The sequence below is a fragment of the Sprattus sprattus genome (assembly GCF_963457725.1).
Source record: "Sprattus sprattus genome assembly, chromosome: 5".
Classification (NCBI taxonomy): Eukaryota; Metazoa; Chordata; class Actinopteri; order Clupeiformes; family Clupeidae; genus Sprattus; species Sprattus sprattus.
The window spans coordinates 10,687,059-10,705,320 of NC_137924.1; the positions used below are offsets into that span (position 1 = coordinate 10,687,059).

The 18,262-nt window shown below is 44.2% G+C and overlaps 2 protein-coding genes across 2 annotated transcripts in view; one reads left to right on the forward strand and one right to left on the reverse strand.

Annotated features, from left to right (window-relative positions):
- map2 (microtubule-associated protein 2) overlaps positions 1 to 8,287 on the forward strand; it is a gene marked incomplete at its 5' end in the record, with an annotated part of 34,708 nt that extends 26,421 nt beyond the window's left edge. The window contains 5 exons of the mRNA XM_080839431.1: positions 3,338 to 3,430; positions 5,333 to 5,425; positions 6,947 to 7,028; positions 7,488 to 7,600; positions 7,935 to 8,287. Coding sequence (XP_080695557.1) covers positions 3,338 to 3,430; positions 5,333 to 5,425; positions 6,947 to 7,028; positions 7,488 to 7,600; positions 7,935 to 8,141 — 588 coding nt within the window. The 3' untranslated portion in view covers positions 8,142 to 8,287. The remainder of the gene's footprint in view (positions 1 to 3,337; positions 3,431 to 5,332; positions 5,426 to 6,946; positions 7,029 to 7,487; positions 7,601 to 7,934) is intronic.
- A 2,416-nt stretch (positions 8,288 to 10,703) lies between these two features.
- myl1 (myosin, light chain 1, alkali; skeletal, fast) lies at positions 10,704 to 15,346 on the reverse strand. The gene is made up of 6 exons (XM_080839283.1): positions 15,099 to 15,346; positions 13,917 to 13,944; positions 12,434 to 12,577; positions 11,663 to 11,836; positions 11,442 to 11,519; positions 10,704 to 11,255 (listed from the first exon to the last, which is right to left on the reverse strand). Exons 1-6 carry the CDS (start codon positions 15,252 to 15,254, stop codon positions 11,227 to 11,229), a joined length of 609 nt encoding a protein of 202 aa, XP_080695409.1. The 5' UTR covers positions 15,255 to 15,346; the 3' UTR covers positions 10,704 to 11,226.
- Between the last annotated feature and the right edge of the window lie 2,916 nt (positions 15,347 to 18,262).

Below are 18,262 nucleotides of genomic sequence, written 5' to 3' on the forward strand. Positions count from 1 at the left end.
CTCTTTGGGGTGACTGGCTTGGCACATGAATGGCACAGGCAGCCTCATGTCATGTGCCCTCTGGTAGAGTCTGGAGCCGGCCGCCCATCCAGTGGCTGGGAATGGCCCCATTTACTTTGGCTAAGTACTGCTGGATTGTTTCGGTCTTCCAAGAACTTTATTGTATTGGTTCAATGCTGTCTGTGAATATGTTACACTGCCTCAGTCTGGTCCCACTGCTATCCTGTATAGTTCATGTATATTTATATTTCTGCACTCATTTGTACATCTTACAAAACATACTTGTAAGGATACAAATGGCAAATTGATAGTTGGTGACAGAGGATAGCAAGAAAGTCAGATAGAGAGTAAAATATTTAGTTTAGTTTGCTAAAAATCATGTACAGAAAGCGATAGGAAAAAAAGGGTCTGGAGAGAGTGATTCACAGATAGATCTCTCAGAAGAGAGAGTGGAAGACATAAACACAGCTTCAAACAGACGGAGGGAAAGAAACAGTGGAGACAGTCGAGTAGATAGAATGAGAGCAGGACGGGTAGAGAAACTGCGGGGGAGGTATAGATGGGATTGTCGAGAGAGAAATATCGAAGGGAAGAGAGACGGAGATGTGGGAAAATCAGGAGAGAGATTTGCCGTCCGTTTGTTCTTGCTGAAGCCTCGGCATCTGCAGTGACTCAGATGGGCTAGGTAGTCGGCAGCCCCTCTATAGAGGAGAAAACAGGGTTTACTGCTCAACCAGGCCCTCCCTTCCCATCTATTTACAGCCTGCCTTCTTCCTCCCTCATCGCTATGGTGATGTTGTCTCTTCAATTTTTGGGGGATTTTTGGAGAGTTTGACTTTGCTGAAGAGGCTGGATGTTTTCTTTTGGGGGGCAGTTACATTCTGAGCAATTGAGAGAAATGAGAAATCATTGTGTGCGTTTACTTATCTTTCCCCGCAGCACAGCACTATCTTTATCTGTTAACTAACGTCTTGGGTGCTTCATCTTAAGAAAAGAAAAAAAGTATTGTGACCTAGAGCCATCTTATTTCCATAGAAAGTTTTCTACAGAAACGTATGCAAACAGGATTGCTGGCAGTTTGCAATGGCAGCAGCGAGGGTTCTCTCCTACATCCGCACAAGGGGGAACAGCAGAACTAAATCTGCCCGGTGCTGACAATGCTGAAAGAATTCCACATGTTTTTGTCCAGGCCTGTGGTGGACCTCTTTCTGTCTCCATGCTGGTAGTGTGGTTCCTGCTCTCCCCTGTGGTTCATCATCCATCCATTCACCATTCCCCAATCCCATGTGTTTGCCCTCACTGCATCCCTCCAATGCATCGGCCATCTGAACTCTCCAAGCCTAACGCTCCAAGTCCAAACAGCTCACTCTGTGCCAGGATTGGTCCCCAAAGAGAGCTTGAACCCCTCATTCACATTACTGCCACATCTTAACCACTTGGCCATTCTCCTGAAAGCCGTCCATAGACCCTTTTCATACCTCTGAAGGCCCCTTGGTCTCTCCTGAAAGTTTTCACTTCGCTAAGTTCCAGTACCGTGCCAAGCACTGTGTGTTGATTTAGGCTATGTGCTGTATCTAGCCTCAGGGCCACATCAGTTCCATCTGACCAAAAATGCCTTGTCTAATCGTAACAGGCACTAACAAAGAGAGCATAGAAAGTTTATTACATGTGACACTTGTAATTTAGACATGCTGTGCCTATGCAGCGCATGTGAAATTAGCGGTCGCATGCAAGATCTGTAGGCTGACAAAAGCAGGCATGTTACGCTACTGACATAAAGCGTCCATTGGAATTTGGAAAAAAATATGAGGCACCACAGAAGGATCCGATTAGCTTTGCCGCTTATTTTTACAGTGCAATGTTCAGGAACCCACCATCACCACATGAATTACAGCTTGCTGCTTTACCCAACAATATCTCTCTTGTGCGAGACTCAATATGGCCTGTTACAGTCTGAAAAAGCCACGTTAAGGCCTTCAGTGAGCACTCAAACATATACCATATTTTTCATTTGTACCGGGACGCTTGGCTCATATTGCCTGTTTCTGTCCCAGTTTGCTGTCATAACAGTTCTAAATGCAGAAGTCTCCCCAGGCTCCGTTTTCATCCTAACTGGTTTATTTAAAGCTGCAGTTGATCTACACATCGGTGACGTGGTCCAAGGATGGAGGCTAGTGTAGCGGAGTCGCAGCCCTTAGATCCCCAAACTATTTGACCTCTGACCCCTTACTGTAATGCCCTCCCAGCCCAGCTCAGACTAGCCCAGCCACAGCCCCGTGTCCTGGCAGACAGCCCTGCACTCCCCACCCACCCGAGCTGACCTCCCTGCCCCCCTCCACCCAGCCTTGTATCCCCCCACCCACCCCATGACTGACCTGTCCGTCCGTTGTGTTTGCTTTCTAGCAACACAGAGGCAACACAGAGCAGGGCAGCCGTTCCTGGATCTGGAGCTCGATCCTGCGCCTGGTCTCTCTCACCCTGTGCTTGTCTGCCGCTCACTCAGTGACCTGGCCCCCCATGCTGGCCGCTGACCCTCTGGTATACCTCACTCTGAATCCTCATCCAGCCCCACACCTGCCCTTGTCCCCCCCTTGCCACTCACATACAGTATGTGCCGTCACACACACACCTATGGACACACACACACACACACACACACACACACACACACACACACACACACAAAATACTTCAAACACACACACACACTCAAAATACTTCAAAGATGACATTATATACAAAAGCATAACCTTAAACAAAAACACATACGCAAACCCACAAACACACGCACGTGCGCACATACAGACAATCACACTTAGCTGGTGAAGGCAAGACCAGCCAGTCCGTCTCTCCCTAGAGGTTCAACTGTGACCCAGTGAGGCCGTGACCCCGTAGTCTACTTCTCTCCGTTGCTGGAACAGATCTATCAGCCGTGACTGTGAGGCTCCCCTTTCGAGTCCCTTTCACTACTCTGGCTTGCACAAACAAGTGCAACTCCACTTATGTTCCGCAACATCCATTCATCCATTTTATGCTAAGGCAGGGATCTGTTCACGAGCATCTGTGTGTGTGTGTGTGTGTGTGTGTGTGTGTGTGTGTGTGTGTGTGTGTGTGTGTGTGTGTGTGGGTGTGTGTGTGTGTTGTCCATGTCCTTTTGTGCAGTCACGCTGTGTCGTTGTCTGGTCCCCGTGAGAATGCTAATCTGCATTGACATCCATGAAGTGCCGTGTGTGTGTGTGTGTGTGTGTGTGTGTGTGTGTGTGTGTGTGCGAGCTCGCGCGTCTTCTGTCTTGCCTCCTCATTTAAACAGAGCCACGTTATCTCTGTATTTTTCTAGATTCAGATTATAAACAAGAAGCTGGACTTCAGTCACATACAGTCAAAGTGCGGATCCAAGGATAATCTGAAGCATTCTCCTCGTGGAGGCAATGTATGTACCGCTCCATCTCTCCCTCTCCCTGTCTCCCTCCGTCCCCTGCCCTCCCCTATCCAGTGACAGATGCCACATGCCCTCCTTTGACCTCCCTCCCTTCCCACCCCCCACACACCTCCCCACCCCAATCCTGAAGGTCAAGTCCTGGAGGACCCCCCCCCTCCTCCTATCCTACCTCCACCGTAGTCCTGCACACTCACAATGCATGACATGGTCCTTCGACAAAAGCGATGGAGCTCCATAATTCAATTGGCCAACTCAGAAAATGTGATTCATTGAAATGTGCAAACAGGCACAAATGAGCAAAGATTCCAAAGTCTGCCCAGACTAATTTGAGCACCACTTTGTCGAACACAGATATGTGTTTGTATTTAGATTGAGCCTCCTCTATAATTCGGAGATGCCTATGAAAGTCTGAACGTTTGGTATCCAAAACCGAAGTCCCTTCTTGTTGTCATCATCTGGAAGTGATATATACACGTTTCCCTGGTGTATATATTAGCACAGTGAGGACATCTGCACCTGTGTATTCATCAGATTCAGGTGAAACAGCAGCATTGCTTCACTCTTTTTATGTTTATAATGTGTGAGCTATTTCTCCATAGCGTTGGAAATGTGTGGGAAAACTCTTTTTGTTGTTTGACTTACTTTTCTATTGATGGTGTGGATGCCTGTGATCACAGGTGTGTTACCCAGCACATTCATGCAAACAGCACACACATGCATTCTCTCACACACACACACACACACTCACACAAACACACACACACAGAAATGTATCAAAACTCCTTCCATTGTGCATATGTTGAAGATGAACTTATAGTCCAGGTGACAAGTGTCACTCGACAAAAATAAGGCTCTGGCGAGGGTGCAGCATCTATGTGCTTTAATAGTCTTTCGCTGATGACAAACTGGCTCAGAACAGAGTGAGTCATTTCAGAGTCATTTCTATGGCAACTCAGCTACCTAGCTAACTAACCCTAGTTAACTAGTTCACGTCGTATTAGCCACGGACGACAGGCAGAACAATCCTGAACGGCACATATTTTCTCTGTAGAAATAATACCCTCCCGAGTGTTTACAAAGTCATGTCACAGGGGACATGTTTCATCAAATATAAACCTTGCAGTTGGCGTTGCTAGCTACCTAGGATGCTACGTAGCCAGATAGCTGTATCCATGTCAACAAGTAGTGAGCAAGGCCCATGCAGACACAAATTTTGTCTCTATTATGACATTTTTGAGTGACAATTGTCTCCCGGACTATAAATGGGCCTTCACTTCTCGTTCTGTTCTTTCTCATACTGTTTCTGACTCTGGATGCCCAAAGCCAAAAGAACTGTTGAAAGCTGCTTGAATTTTCCTTTTGTTCCAAGCCATTAATACTGCTGACTTGTGTGTGTGAGTGAGTGTGAATCAAACCTGCTTTTTCCCCTAACAGCACCTTGGGGCCCATAGTCTGTTACTTGCATTTGTGATCTCACAATGGGCCATCTGTTCGACTCCGATAACCAAAACATCTACACATCCATGTCTTCCATTTCCTGTCATGCTTCTGCTATTGAAGCACGGCTGAGCGAGACACACAGACTCCCAGGCCCACTTAGATGCCTCGTGGCCCCAGACAGATGTTTACATAGCCGAGCGTACTGAAGAGCAGAGACTGGTCACGTGGGCTTCTCTTTCACACACAAGCATCTTCAGACACATCAGAAAAAAATCTGAAAAACTGTGTTGCTGTTTAATTTTGAGTGAAACAAATAAAAATGAAGCTAACAACAAGAAATTACATATTTGCCTAAACCTTCTGGAACATTTTGAAGAGTGATCTCGATGTAAGCAACCATGTCACATCCCCACCCTTCCCTACCCCCAATCTCCCCCTCTTCCCATCACACAGGTGTTCATTCCTAGCGTAAAGCTGGACTTTAGCCACGTCAGGGCAAAGTGTGGCTCCATGGACAAAGTGCAGCACGCGGCAGGCGGCGGGAATGTGAGTCCTCTCGTCTCCTCGTCTCTCAGTGTTTCCTCTCTCCTATCTCTCTCACACACACACAGACACTCACTCACTCACTCACTCACACACTCACTCACTCACTCACTCACTCACTCACTCACTCACTCACTCACTCACTCACTCACTCACTCACTCAGTCACTCACACAATCACTCACTCACTCAGTCACTCACACAATCACTCACTCACTCAGTCACTCACTCAGTCACTCAGTCAGTCAGTCAGTCAGTCAGTCAGTCAGTCAGTCAGTCAGTCAGTCAGTCACTCACTCACTCACTCACTCACTCACTCACTCACTCACTCACTCGCTCGCTCGCTTGCTCAATCACTCACTCACTCACTCACTCACACACTCACTCACTCACTCACACACTCACACACTCTCAGCTCAAAGAACCCCAGGAACCCCCCCATCACCCCACCCCCACTCTGCCACCTTGGTCTGGCACGGCTGGGTTTTTTGGTCCTGGGGGAGGAAAGGATCCAAGCCAGGTGTTTTCCCTCCCGACTCTCTTCTCTCCTCGCCACCCTCTGAAAAACACAGCTATTACTGTGAGGAGGTGATCTGATCGGGGGCCGGAGGGGGAAAAGCCCTGTACCCACCCACATGTGCTCTTATCCAGACAACTCAAAGGCACATCCTTCTCAACACATGTATTCTCCCGCTAACACTGCCACTCTACCTGGGCATGGTCAGAGTAGGGATTCATTCACCTCAGTAATAATAATAATAATAAAGCTTTATTTGTATAGCACCTTTCATACTAAAAAATGCAGCTCAAAGTGCTTTATAATGTCAGATGTCCAGTGTCAGATGGAGCCTTTGTTTTTTCCCTCATTATGGGAAGAGTATGCAGAGCTGCTGGTGAAGTGTCTGGAGTGGCGTACTTATGAAGGCTAATGACCTCTTTCATGAAATCATCAGTCTCTTTTAATGTCTTTTGTCACGCATTACACTGTTTATCGCCCATGCTGTTGCCATGCTTGCTTTGCCTAGCAGCAGTAGTCAAGATGTGCATCTCTTTTATGGTATCTCATAATGTCTATGTCGAATGCATTTAGGGTGTGTCATAATTCTGCCTGTGGCTTCATGTACCCTATAAAATGGCTTCTTTATTCACAGGTTTCACGGTCAAACTATGATCATTTTTGTTCAATTCCCAGGGCATGATAGTTTCCATGATAAACAGCCGCACACATACTTCCATGCTTATCATCTGGGAGCTCTTAATACGTAGCTACATCAGTAATTATACTTAATAGTTGTATGGAGTGGCTTTCCCGAGGGAGAACTGCATATTTCAACACAAACTGCTCTGTACTTTTGAATGGCACGGCACATGCACATACAAGTTTATAGACATTACTCTCCTCACTCTTCTAATTAGAGCTTCAGGACGTTACCTTCCTACCTCTTATGAGAGATAATATGGCTCCTATTTCCATGGTGATTGTTAGTTGGTGAGGTCTCTCACGCTCTAAGTGTATCCTTCACAGATCCAAATCCAGTCCAAGAAACTTGACTTGAGTCACGTGACTTCCAAGTGTGGTTCACTGGACAACATTCGCCACCGGCCAGGTAGGAAGTGCATTCGTCTCATCTCAGCATCATGGTACAGGTCCTGCTACAGGACCCTCATGCGTCAGCTCCTGGTGGCTATAGTCCTGCAGCGCCATCTGCTGGACACATGATGTTATTGTAGCTGCAAAGATTTATTTATTTTTTACATGAATGTAGGATTTCAGCTTATACGGTACTGGCCTTGCCAGTGTTTGAACACACTTCCAAAAGCTGCTTTGCATTCACACTTGATATCAACAGTATCTGTATTTCAAAGAAGTAGTAAACAAACAACTTTCACTCTTTCATTTTGTGAAATGTCCATGTACATTTATTCAATTGACACTTTTATTCAAATCGACTTACAATTTTAGGCAGTCAAGCTACAGTAAGTTAGGAGACCTGTTAAGAGCAATTTAAACACAAGTACTAATATAAATCTATCTCTCCTTTCCCTGCTTTCCATGCTACCCCCAGGAGGTGGAAATGTGCGCATTGATAAAGTGAAGCTGGACTTCAAAGACAAAGCCCACGCTAAGGTGGGCTCCCTTGACAATGCCCATCATGTTGCCGGAGGAGGACAAATAATGGTGGGTAACTTGAGGTGGCGGGGGTCTAGGGTGGCAGACAGATGTAGGTTGTTGAGGTCACGGTGGCATGGCAGCTTCAGCTTCAAGGTAGTCCCATGTAGCCGTACCAACAGAAAGTACCTACCTACAGAAGGTCATGATATCATGTGGAAAACGTAAGTGATCTTAGTCATGTGTCTGTATGGAAACATGGCTGACATCAAGAGCCAGATTACTAAGTGGACACAATGATGTGAATCCTGCATGCCACTGTGTCAGATCTAAGTTTAACGCCTGAGTGACGTCACGCACGTATCCCTGACCTCCTCCCTCTGCTTCCCCCCTAACCTGCCAGATCGAGAGCCACCGGCTCCTGTTCCGCGAGGTGGCTAAAGCGCGGGTGGACCACGGTGCCGAGATAGTGACCCAGTCCCCCGACGGGACGTCCCCGCACCGCCAGAGCCACCTGTCGTCCTCGGGCAGCATCAACCTGATGGAGTCCCCACAGCTCGCCACGCTGGCGGAGGACGTCACCGCCGCCCTGGCCAAGCAGGGTTTGTGAGCAGTCCCAGCTGTGACCTCTGACCTATGGGTCCGACCCCCTTCTACCTGTGACAGCCACTGCCCCTCTCTCACTTATGGTTCCACTTTACCCCCCATCAGCTGCGCTCCTTCTTGCCCCTCGACGACCGACCAAGCCCTCATGTTGCCGGGAGCCCCACTCCTCCAATGTGTGGAAGATGGCGCCCCCCTCCATCCTGAACTCCATCCTCATGCAGTGCACATCCACCTACTTGGACTGTAGTGACTCTATTTAAGGAAACTAAATACAAAATAGAAACAAAAAGAGGGGGGGGGGGGGGGGGGGGGGGACAGACACCGTACAGTTTTTGTCTATTTTAATTTTTTTGTTCAGTTTCCAAAGTAGATTTAGAAGGTACCAGTGCTTTTCCTCCTTTTCTGTTTGACTTTTTTATGGTGTGTACAGATAGTGGCCTGACGCACTGATCATCCCAGATCAGCTGTAGCTGTTTGCACAAAGTAATTAAGGTAGGACCAGGAACGGGATTGGCTGACTTCTGGTCAGCTTTGGAACAGCCTTTTTCTACAATAGGCAGGAATTGATGAGGCCATTCCATGCAGCTCGCCTTCTTTCGCTTGGCCAGTGCATGGACTTGAAACACACACCCCCCCCCCCCCCAGCAGCAAGTCATGCTCACCTAACCTCCAGTATGATATAAACTATAGCTATTAACATGTGTATAAACATACCAGCTCCTCATCAGCAATTTCAATTGATTTTTAAAACCAAGCAATCACTTATACCTGTAAAATTGCATCATTGCAAAAAAAAGAAGAGATGAGATTATGGTATGACGAGCATGTATCAATTCTCGCACAAAAGGAGGCTATTTTGTATCTTCAAAGAATTTTAGTAGGTTATTCCCTGAATCATTGGATTAAATGAGCATTTCACATATTTTGTAGATATTAGTGTCAATGTTATGCTTGTCAATTACCTCAGTCGACTGCAGTTGTGGCCCAAGGTTCTCTTTCTCTCACACTCTCTCTCTCTCACTCTCTCTCTCTCTCTCTCTCTCTCTCTCTCTCTCTCTCTCTCTCTCTTTCTCTCTCCAGAAATGGCTCTGAATCTGGCTGTAAGCACTAACTATATGTGAACATAGCTGTGTTATTCTCTCATGCACTGTTGTGACCCAGTTGTGTCACACTCTCGGCTTAGCTGAGTGACCTTTTTGAGGTCCACAGAAACCTTACACAGCCCACAGTGCATCAGCTCAACATCACAGAGACCAGTGGGCGTCCTTGACATACTTCTCAGCTGTAGGCCCTGCTAGGTCAGCTGAGAGTGGACCCAATGGGCCTGCGGTTGTCTAGGTAACCTTTTTTTTTTTTTAATTGAGCTGTGGTCATTATTTAAATGGATCGACTTGGGTGCAGGGTGCAGCTACTCTGGGCACTGTTGTTGTGTCATACAGACCCTGTGTTTCGCCATGTCACCTTTGGATGCTGTAGGTTTCTTTGAGGTTTTCTTTGTGCTGGATAAACTAAAAAGGGACAAAAAGTCAGAAAAAAAAAATAAAAAATGACATTTCAAAAAGCATACAGAAAAAAAAGGAAACTCAGTCATCTCTTGCAAATGTTTCAGAAAGTGCTCCAGTATAAATATTTTTATTTCTCTCTCTTTCTCTCTCTCTCTCTCTGTCGTTATTTGTGGTATCCCAAACCCTCTGGATCCCCCGATGTTTGTTAGCTTCTGTGTTTCTCTGCACCCCAAGCCTTGCCCTTCCCCATTTCCAAGCCACCTACTCCCCCACAGCAACTGTAAATGTATTTAAAAGTCATGTAGATGTTTGCTGTTTTTCTCTTGTTGATATGATGATTACAAATGCTCATATGATAATGACAATATCTAAAAATAAAAAAATCAATTCAATTGATTTAAATGTAATGCTTTTTTATGACATCGTAAAAGGTAAATGGCTACTCACAGTATTTATTTATTTTTTTAAATATGTGCCTAGATCAGGGTTGACCCAATGGTTATCATGGATCAATGAAATATATCTCTGATAATAATCACGAAATGCCTTGAAGCCACTATCCAGCTCCCTTCTCTGGACAAAATGGCTTTGTTGTATCGTTCACTTGATCACTTATCCCTCACTTGATTGGTTTTAAATGGACCTCTTGGCAATTATTTTCACCTAAATAAATCTCCGAAGTACATAAGTAAATACATACATATCTTATATATATAATTTCAAATCATATAATAAAAATCATTCAAGCCCAGCTATGTGAGGGGCTTTAGCACCTTTGTACCTATACAATTCATTTATTACGGGTTTTAATACAATTGTCTCCTTATGTAATGGCATATTGTTGAATATACCAACCTGCCCCCTAAGCATAACACCAGCACAATGTACATTGCAACGATTTATTAATGACATATTTAGTACATGATTCTTTAAACTACTTAAAATAATGTGGTGACACATTTTGCCAAACACATCATCTATCTATCTACAACCTCCCTGTCTGTTTAACTTACTCCATGCAAAACTATATAAACGAATATAAAACAGACACAGGACAAGGATACTTTGTGAAAAGTTTATTATGTGGAAATGACAGAGGTGAAAAATAAATTAAGACTTTGGGGAAAGGGAGGCATGTTTCAACATTTCATCCTTAGTTGCAGGACAGTGGGGTCATTAGTAGAACCTTCATTCTACAGCACCAATGTAGGCCGCGGGGAGTGGATGGGTTTGGCGGACCAGCTCCTTCCAGGCGGCCGACCCCTCCATGCTCCCTTCACTAGCACCCCGCTACGGAGAGACATGCCCTGACAGAGAGGGAGGGGCGTCACAACACGAAACATCGACTGGGGGGAAAAAAGGGGGGCGTCCAAGAATGGATCAAATAAAGAAGAAAAAAAAGGAGTCAGAGGAAAAACGAAATGGGAAAAATAAAACAGAATGGGAGAACGGTAGGAATTACATCCCATAGTCCTTTTTCATTATCCGTTTCTCAGGTGGAGATGGAAACAGTGGATGGATGTCCTGACACCATGGGGTCAGCAGAAATACTTCAGCCTCCTCACCATGTGGATATGGGGGATCTTACACAGACATGATGTGCTTGACGAAAGCTGTGGGGTGAGAGGAGAGAGAGAGATGTTACTTAAAGCTTCACTTAAAACTGAAATTACACAAACACACAAAGAAATTGTGAACAGTAGTGAACTGTGTCATCACCACCACTGTAATCATTAACATTAAGCCCCATGGCATACAGTTATCATTGACACACACACACACACACACACAATACTGACCCTCATAATTGACACAGCCATTCTCATCCTCCTGTCCTCCCAAGAGAGCATCAACCTCCGCCTCGCTCATCTTCTCACCTGAAGGATTCAATAAAGGTCAAAGGTCTTCGGTTATCCATCTTATAATGTACACACTGATAAAAGGGTTCAGCTGATGACGTTTATATACACATTCACAAAAAGGTTTTTAAAAAACTCCAGTGATATCTCCCATCTCTTACCCATTGTTGCCAGAACAATACGCAGCTCGGCTCCCATCACTGTGCCGTTGCCTTCCTTGTCAAAGACGCGAAGACCCTCAACGTAGTCCTCAAAGACGGCCTTGTTGGGGTTGTTGACCACGGTCTGCAGCATGGGCAGGAACCCTTCAAAGTCAATTCTCTTGGCGGTCATGTCTGGAAGGACACAGCCAAGAACATGGGGGATGAAGGAGGGTACATGAGGCCAACACAGTACCCTTTTTGTACATATACATATGCATACATGTATGCATTCACATATACTTACATTACTACATCAATATAAATACAATAATATCGACATGTGGATAGACATGAATATACTGAGGTTCTTGTTCAGAACATGTATGTGCTTAAAAAACCTTGCCATACAAAAGCAGTCATGGCACAGCGTTCTGTTTAATAACTTTAATGTTCTTAAGGCTCTGGGCTCTGTTAAGCGCCTAGAGGCAATTGTATTGTTATGGCGCTATATAAATAAAATTGAAATGAATTGAATTGAATTGAATTGAATTGAATTGAATTGAATTGAATTGAATTGAATTGAATTGAATTGAATTGAATTGAATTGAATTGAATTGAATTGAATTGAATTGAATTAATGTTCAGCATCTACAAAATATAATGTGCTAGTCACTTCCACTCACAGTCTACATGATTGCAAAATGGCTCCCATAAGTGCTAATCATGTTTATGTTTTGATACAGTGTATGGACCCCCTATAGATCTCCTTAGAAAGAGAAATCCTGTTACCTTCTGGGGTGGGGTCGCCAAGAAGCTTCTTGACCTCCTTGTTGGTGGGGTTCTGTCCCAAAGCACGCATGATGTCGGCGATCTGGTTGTAGGCCACCTTGTTATCACCCACTTTGTCGAAGAGTCCAAAGGCCTCTCTGAAGTCTGCAGCCAAGAGAAGGGTAACTCAGTGTTTAGTTGTGAACTTTTATACGGATTAATGATGAAGATTTATAATGTGAGATTTGGCATCTAAAACACGAGGAGAGTTAAATGGAGAGCTAACGTGAGGTCTAAATGGTGAGTTTATCAGAGAATTCAGAGTGAATCTTCCTGTCTCAATTCTTAAAATGGACATATCAAAGGTTAAAGGGGCTTCTACTCTTGCTGTACCTTACGTCATTGGAACTTGGAAATTGGAACTACAGTAGGCCTCTACGGTGGTGGTCATTTGACACGGCCAGAAACCCTGTGACCTGATGTACAGGTTACCGGTGGGTGATGAGCCCAATGCCACACATCTCACTCATTCAGCCCCCGCAATTAAGACAAACAGCTGGGCACATGCCACACAGAAGGGTCCCGACGTGCGATAACAAGGGACAGCTATTTCTATGGGCCTTTTACAACAGTCTCAATGGAAAGTGATCTGCTGAAAGATTAGTAGCTTTATGTGATTTCCGCACGGTGCCAGCTGCTCCTCAAAGCTCACTGCTGGGAGGCATTTAAAGCCCAGGCGGGCAATCGATACTCTCCCAAGAATACTACCCCTCCCATATATAGGCACTGCTGGGCTGTGACTGACCTAAGTAAACTCCAAGAATGCTGACTAAGGTGTAACTTACACCTCCCACACTGCACGCTGCCTGCTTGGCCTCCCATTGGCCCGACAGTGCATTTTTTTTTTACGTGAGTTACTGCCCCAGCCAATGGCTGCAGGACCACTACTAGGATGTGTCAAATTGTTTGACCTTTACTACACAATAAAACTTAATCCCACAACAATTCTGGTATTTGACACTAAAGGGTAGACAATCTGCTTCATTTTGGATCTAATTCAGACAATGGTCTTTTGAGGAAAGGTTCTTCCCACAAAATAAATAATAAAAGATTCTTTTTCTCTCATGTATTGTTTTATATGGCTTTTGAGCTGATTACAATAATTTTATATTTCAAAAATATAAAAATATAACTGTCAGTTACTGAGTCAGTCAGTCGGTGGGTCAACTGGTCAGTCACTTATTCAGGGAGTCAGCCATTCAGTAGTCATGATTCATTCCTTCATTCATTCATGCACCTACTCATTTATTCATTGACTTATTCATTTGCTTTGTTTTTTTTTTGTCAGTCAGTGCTCCTCTTTCTCAATGGGGTAGCGTTTCCTATTTAATTTGTGGGCCCTGGAGAGCATCTCACAGTTCTGTCTGTTTAGTTTGATCATGTTTTGGATATTTCTGTTTCAAAAGATGTCATGCCAAGTAGATATAAACAAGTGACTACTCACCCTCAATCTGGTCTGGGGTGAAATCCAACTACAGAAGGAAAGAGCAACATTTAAAACATGTTCCAATACCTCGTACGATACAGTGCATCACTTCACCTAATGCCTGCACCACAAGAGATCACTTCAGTATTGGCCAGGATCTGGGTTAGGGTTAGCATGTCCTTTTATGGAAAACTAATGAGGTTTAGATCCAACATGATTACAGTCAGTGTAATTAGTATAGTTGGACTGACATCAGATGACTGAAAATACTGATTGAAAAACGGCAGCAACTGATACAGAAAACTCCAATTAAGCAATTGACTGCTGATTAATTTGGTAGAAATAATATGTAGATACGGATCTCATACACTAGTTTACTTTGAAGACAAATTATTTCTTTTAAGGAACTGCCACAAAACAGAGTGTATATCATTTCTACAACTGTGACTAAATCTGAATGGAATTGTCTCACTTTATGTACACCATACACTGGGCATCCTACGCCATTTTACGATATATAAGTCTGATAAACATTTCCAAATGATGTCCAACAGTGACATGAGATGTTTTATTATCCTTTAGTGATAAAGTAAGCTACATCTTCGGAACTCCTTTTGCTTGCCCTAATTTAGTCCTCCAGCTACTTAAAAGACGGTAACATGAGCATAGGAGCTCCACGTTTAGACATGATAGTCATCTCCACATTTGGTAGCACACGGCTCGCCCATACCTGTCATGTACAGTAACACCCCAAACAGGTGAGTATAGGGCATGATGTGATGGGAAAACATATCCAAAAAGCAAAAACACCGACCTCCGGAGCTCTCCGTGGTACTGATTTCACCATGACTACTTTTTAAGTACATATTAGCCGTGTGCTAATACTAAAAATACAGTGTCAAAGTTTTTACTTAATGTTAAATGGGCTACTGTGGATTTTATTCCATCAAAACCATCTGGCAAAGAGACCTTAGAGGCTACTAGAAAGAACACTTCATCCAATGACAGTTGTCTTAAAGTGATCCCTTTTCTCAAATCAACATTTTTTTTGAGTAGGATAATCTATTAGCTACACGTTTCAAAAGCAACCCATGTATTTCAAGTGCAAATCCAATGTTGTCCTAGCAAACAAGAACCACAAAGAAAACTCTAATCAGTCATCGTGTGATTAAGTCAAAGCAAAGCGCTTCTGTGTTTCACCTTGACAGCAGCGAGGTCGACGGCGGGAACGACGGGAACAGGTACAGGCTCAGGTTCAGGTGCAGGTGCAGGTGCTGGTGCAGCCGCTGCCTTTGCTGGCGCGGCGGCCTTAGCCGCTGGCTTGGCTGGAGCCTTAGCGTCCTTCTTAGGTGCCATCTTTAAAGTAATTTGACTGCTTCACCACAGATTCCAAGTAGGACGGTGACAACACAAGGAGTGGACAACTGCTTGAAGGACTCAGAGCACTAGCGTGAAGAATGGAAGTATATATATGTGGATACTTTACACTGCTGTGGATGCCAGTGCTGCTGGGAAGACCGGATTGGACGACGTTCCAAGAGGGGCTGTCTCCTCTTCTTAACAAGGAATTAGGGGCGACCCGACAAAACCCATATGGAGCGCGTCAGTGCTTGTTTATTTAGAGTAAGAGGAAGAAAAAACAGAAGCACAGGAAACAGTGCAGGGGTCGTCCGGGGTCACCAGGTGGGACTTACCGTCATGTTTGAGTGGGTTCCTAGAAATGTTCGGCGACTGTCACTGTTGATAGCAGGGACATTTGCAATCCTCCCACAAATATCTCATGGACAATATTATTAGTGTTTCGGTCATGTGGTGAAAACTCTTTCAGTCCAAAGAAAGTGTGTTTTTTTTAGGCTTTGTTTTTATTTGTTAAGCTGGTAAATGACATATCGGTGTGTGCGTTTAAAAGAAAATTACAGTTTATCAACATCAACAATCGTTTGCACACCGGAAGAGGTGAGGCTGGGACTTTTCCCCCAAATCTCCGGACATGTCACCTAAGTACATATTGCTCCCAGGGCATAACATTCCACATATATTTTACTGTGGCATTATAGCATTATTCAATCTCAATAGCCCTACTTGAACCTTTCCATAGATCTAAGGAATTGCACAAGACGATACAAAAAATAAGTGTAAGTACCAGGGGAAATCACAATACCCACAGAGGTAGCCCTATGTATGAGTGTTAGTTCAGTCGCCTTTAATGAGTCCATTACACATGACAATACAACAAAATCACGCTGTGGCACTATATCACCAGTCCAGTCAGGTGTGAAAGATACTTTAGAGGAGACCGAATTCAGCTTCCTTTTGGAAAATCACTGAGAAAACTTGCCATAGGCATTCATCCAGTTCATTAGCGATTCCTGCTATTAGCAGGCACAGGGTAGGTTCAATAAATCATCTCTTCACGTCCCAATCTCAGCCCCCTATGATGCGTCCGAAGGCGGTGTTCTCTGGTCTAGCAAACGAGCGCAATTAGATTTACACTGTGTTTTGAACGTTGTATGTTTAGCTGCCGCCATAGATGGCATGGTCATTTGCAATTTATTATGTTTTTTCTTTTTCCTTTAAAAGACATTTCATATCAAAACTATTTACCCACGTTCACAAATAAAATTAAAATGTGCCCGTGTAGAGAAGAGCACCTGCTAACTGTTTGTTGTGTTAATTAATGTGCTTGTTTCTATGTTCCTTAACCATATAAACTGTAGTGCAGTACATCATAGGCTACTGTTGAAGCGGGATGATTGTGGTGTGTGTGACCACAGTTTCTTCTGGCCTGCCATGGCTTTAGGAATGAAGACAGTTGAGGTGGAAGATTCTCACAGGGTTCTCAGCTGCCAATGCCTGTTACCACACAGGATGATTGAGGCAGGTTTTGGCTCCTTCCTGTTTTCTAAATATGTCTTACTGGCCCTTGCCCCACCCCACTGACGAGGGCAGATAAAAGAAGGGACTGGAGACATTCTCTCTCTCCCTCTCCCTCTCCCTCTCCCTCTCTCTGTCTCTCTCTCTTTCTTTCTCTCACTCTCTCTCTCTCTCTCTCTGTTACCCCCACCCCTTCTTTTTTCTGACCCCTTCACATCCAACAGAGGCACAGCCACTGAAACCCACATTAGTGTCAGCTGTCATCAAAGCTCACCCTTGTTTTCCAGAAGCACCTACTCCAGGACCCCCACACATGCACCTGTCCCATTGGTCTTAATCTCACATGAAGTTTTAATGATTTGACCAGAATTAGTCTGAACCTGGTGCAAGAGGAGATACGGGACAGGGGGGGGGCACCAAGTTTATAATCAGTGTTTTATGTCCTAAAATGGCTTCCTTGCTCACAGACAAAAAAAGAGCTGCTTGGTGACTGGCCCCAAAACAGAGATGTGTTTCCTAGACAAGAACTCCCTCCTGGCAAATAAGCATGGAAATAAACGTTAGCTCCCTTCTTCTCTTTAGCTGAAATGGTGCTGTGACTCACCATGGAGCACCAAGTACTATTCCCCCCCGTTTCATATTTACCTAAAGACTGATGTCATCTATGCAAAACATCATGATAGTTGCTGAGGTTTGACAGCTGTATCCAAGTTAGTGCTACGTCATGTGGTAAAAGTTGGCTGAGAATACAATCATAGATAGATAGATAGATAGATAGATAGATAGATAGATAGATAGATAGATAGATAGATGGATACGTTATTAATCCCGAGGGAAATGAAGGTCATCCAGTAGCTTATACACCTAACTCACAAACATACATACATGAATCACAATAAAAACAATACACATAGGGAGAACATGTACACAGGGAGTGGGGTGTTTACATGTACAGTGATGTTGATACCAGCATTTTACAACATGGAAACATAACCTGTTAATAAAAAAGCCCCCCAGCATCATAAACATTTTCTAATAAATCATTGCAAACTGTGTACCCAACCTTCTTAGAAAACGCACTTCGCTGGTCAGGTCAGATGTCAATAACCATGTGACTGGAGACATACACTAAAGTACAGCCAGGCCTTATGCCAAGTGACACATAACAGGATTAAGTTCAACTCTTGAAGGGGCCAACTCTGAGCAGCAGAGGAAGGAGTCCCCAGGAAAGGTTAAAAGGTCGCATATCGAAACAGTACCTCATGTGGCACTTGCGAGGAACTGCATTTTGATGTGCATCACAGACACAGCTCAAGATCTTTTCATGTTGTGTTTTGCATGTAACATACATTTCAGTACTGTTATTATTGATGTGAAAGAATGAATTAATATATATATATATATAATATATGTTTCCTCTCAGTGGAGAGGTGTTTTGTTTAACATTATGGAGATTAAGGCAAATATATAAATATGAATATTAAGGAAAA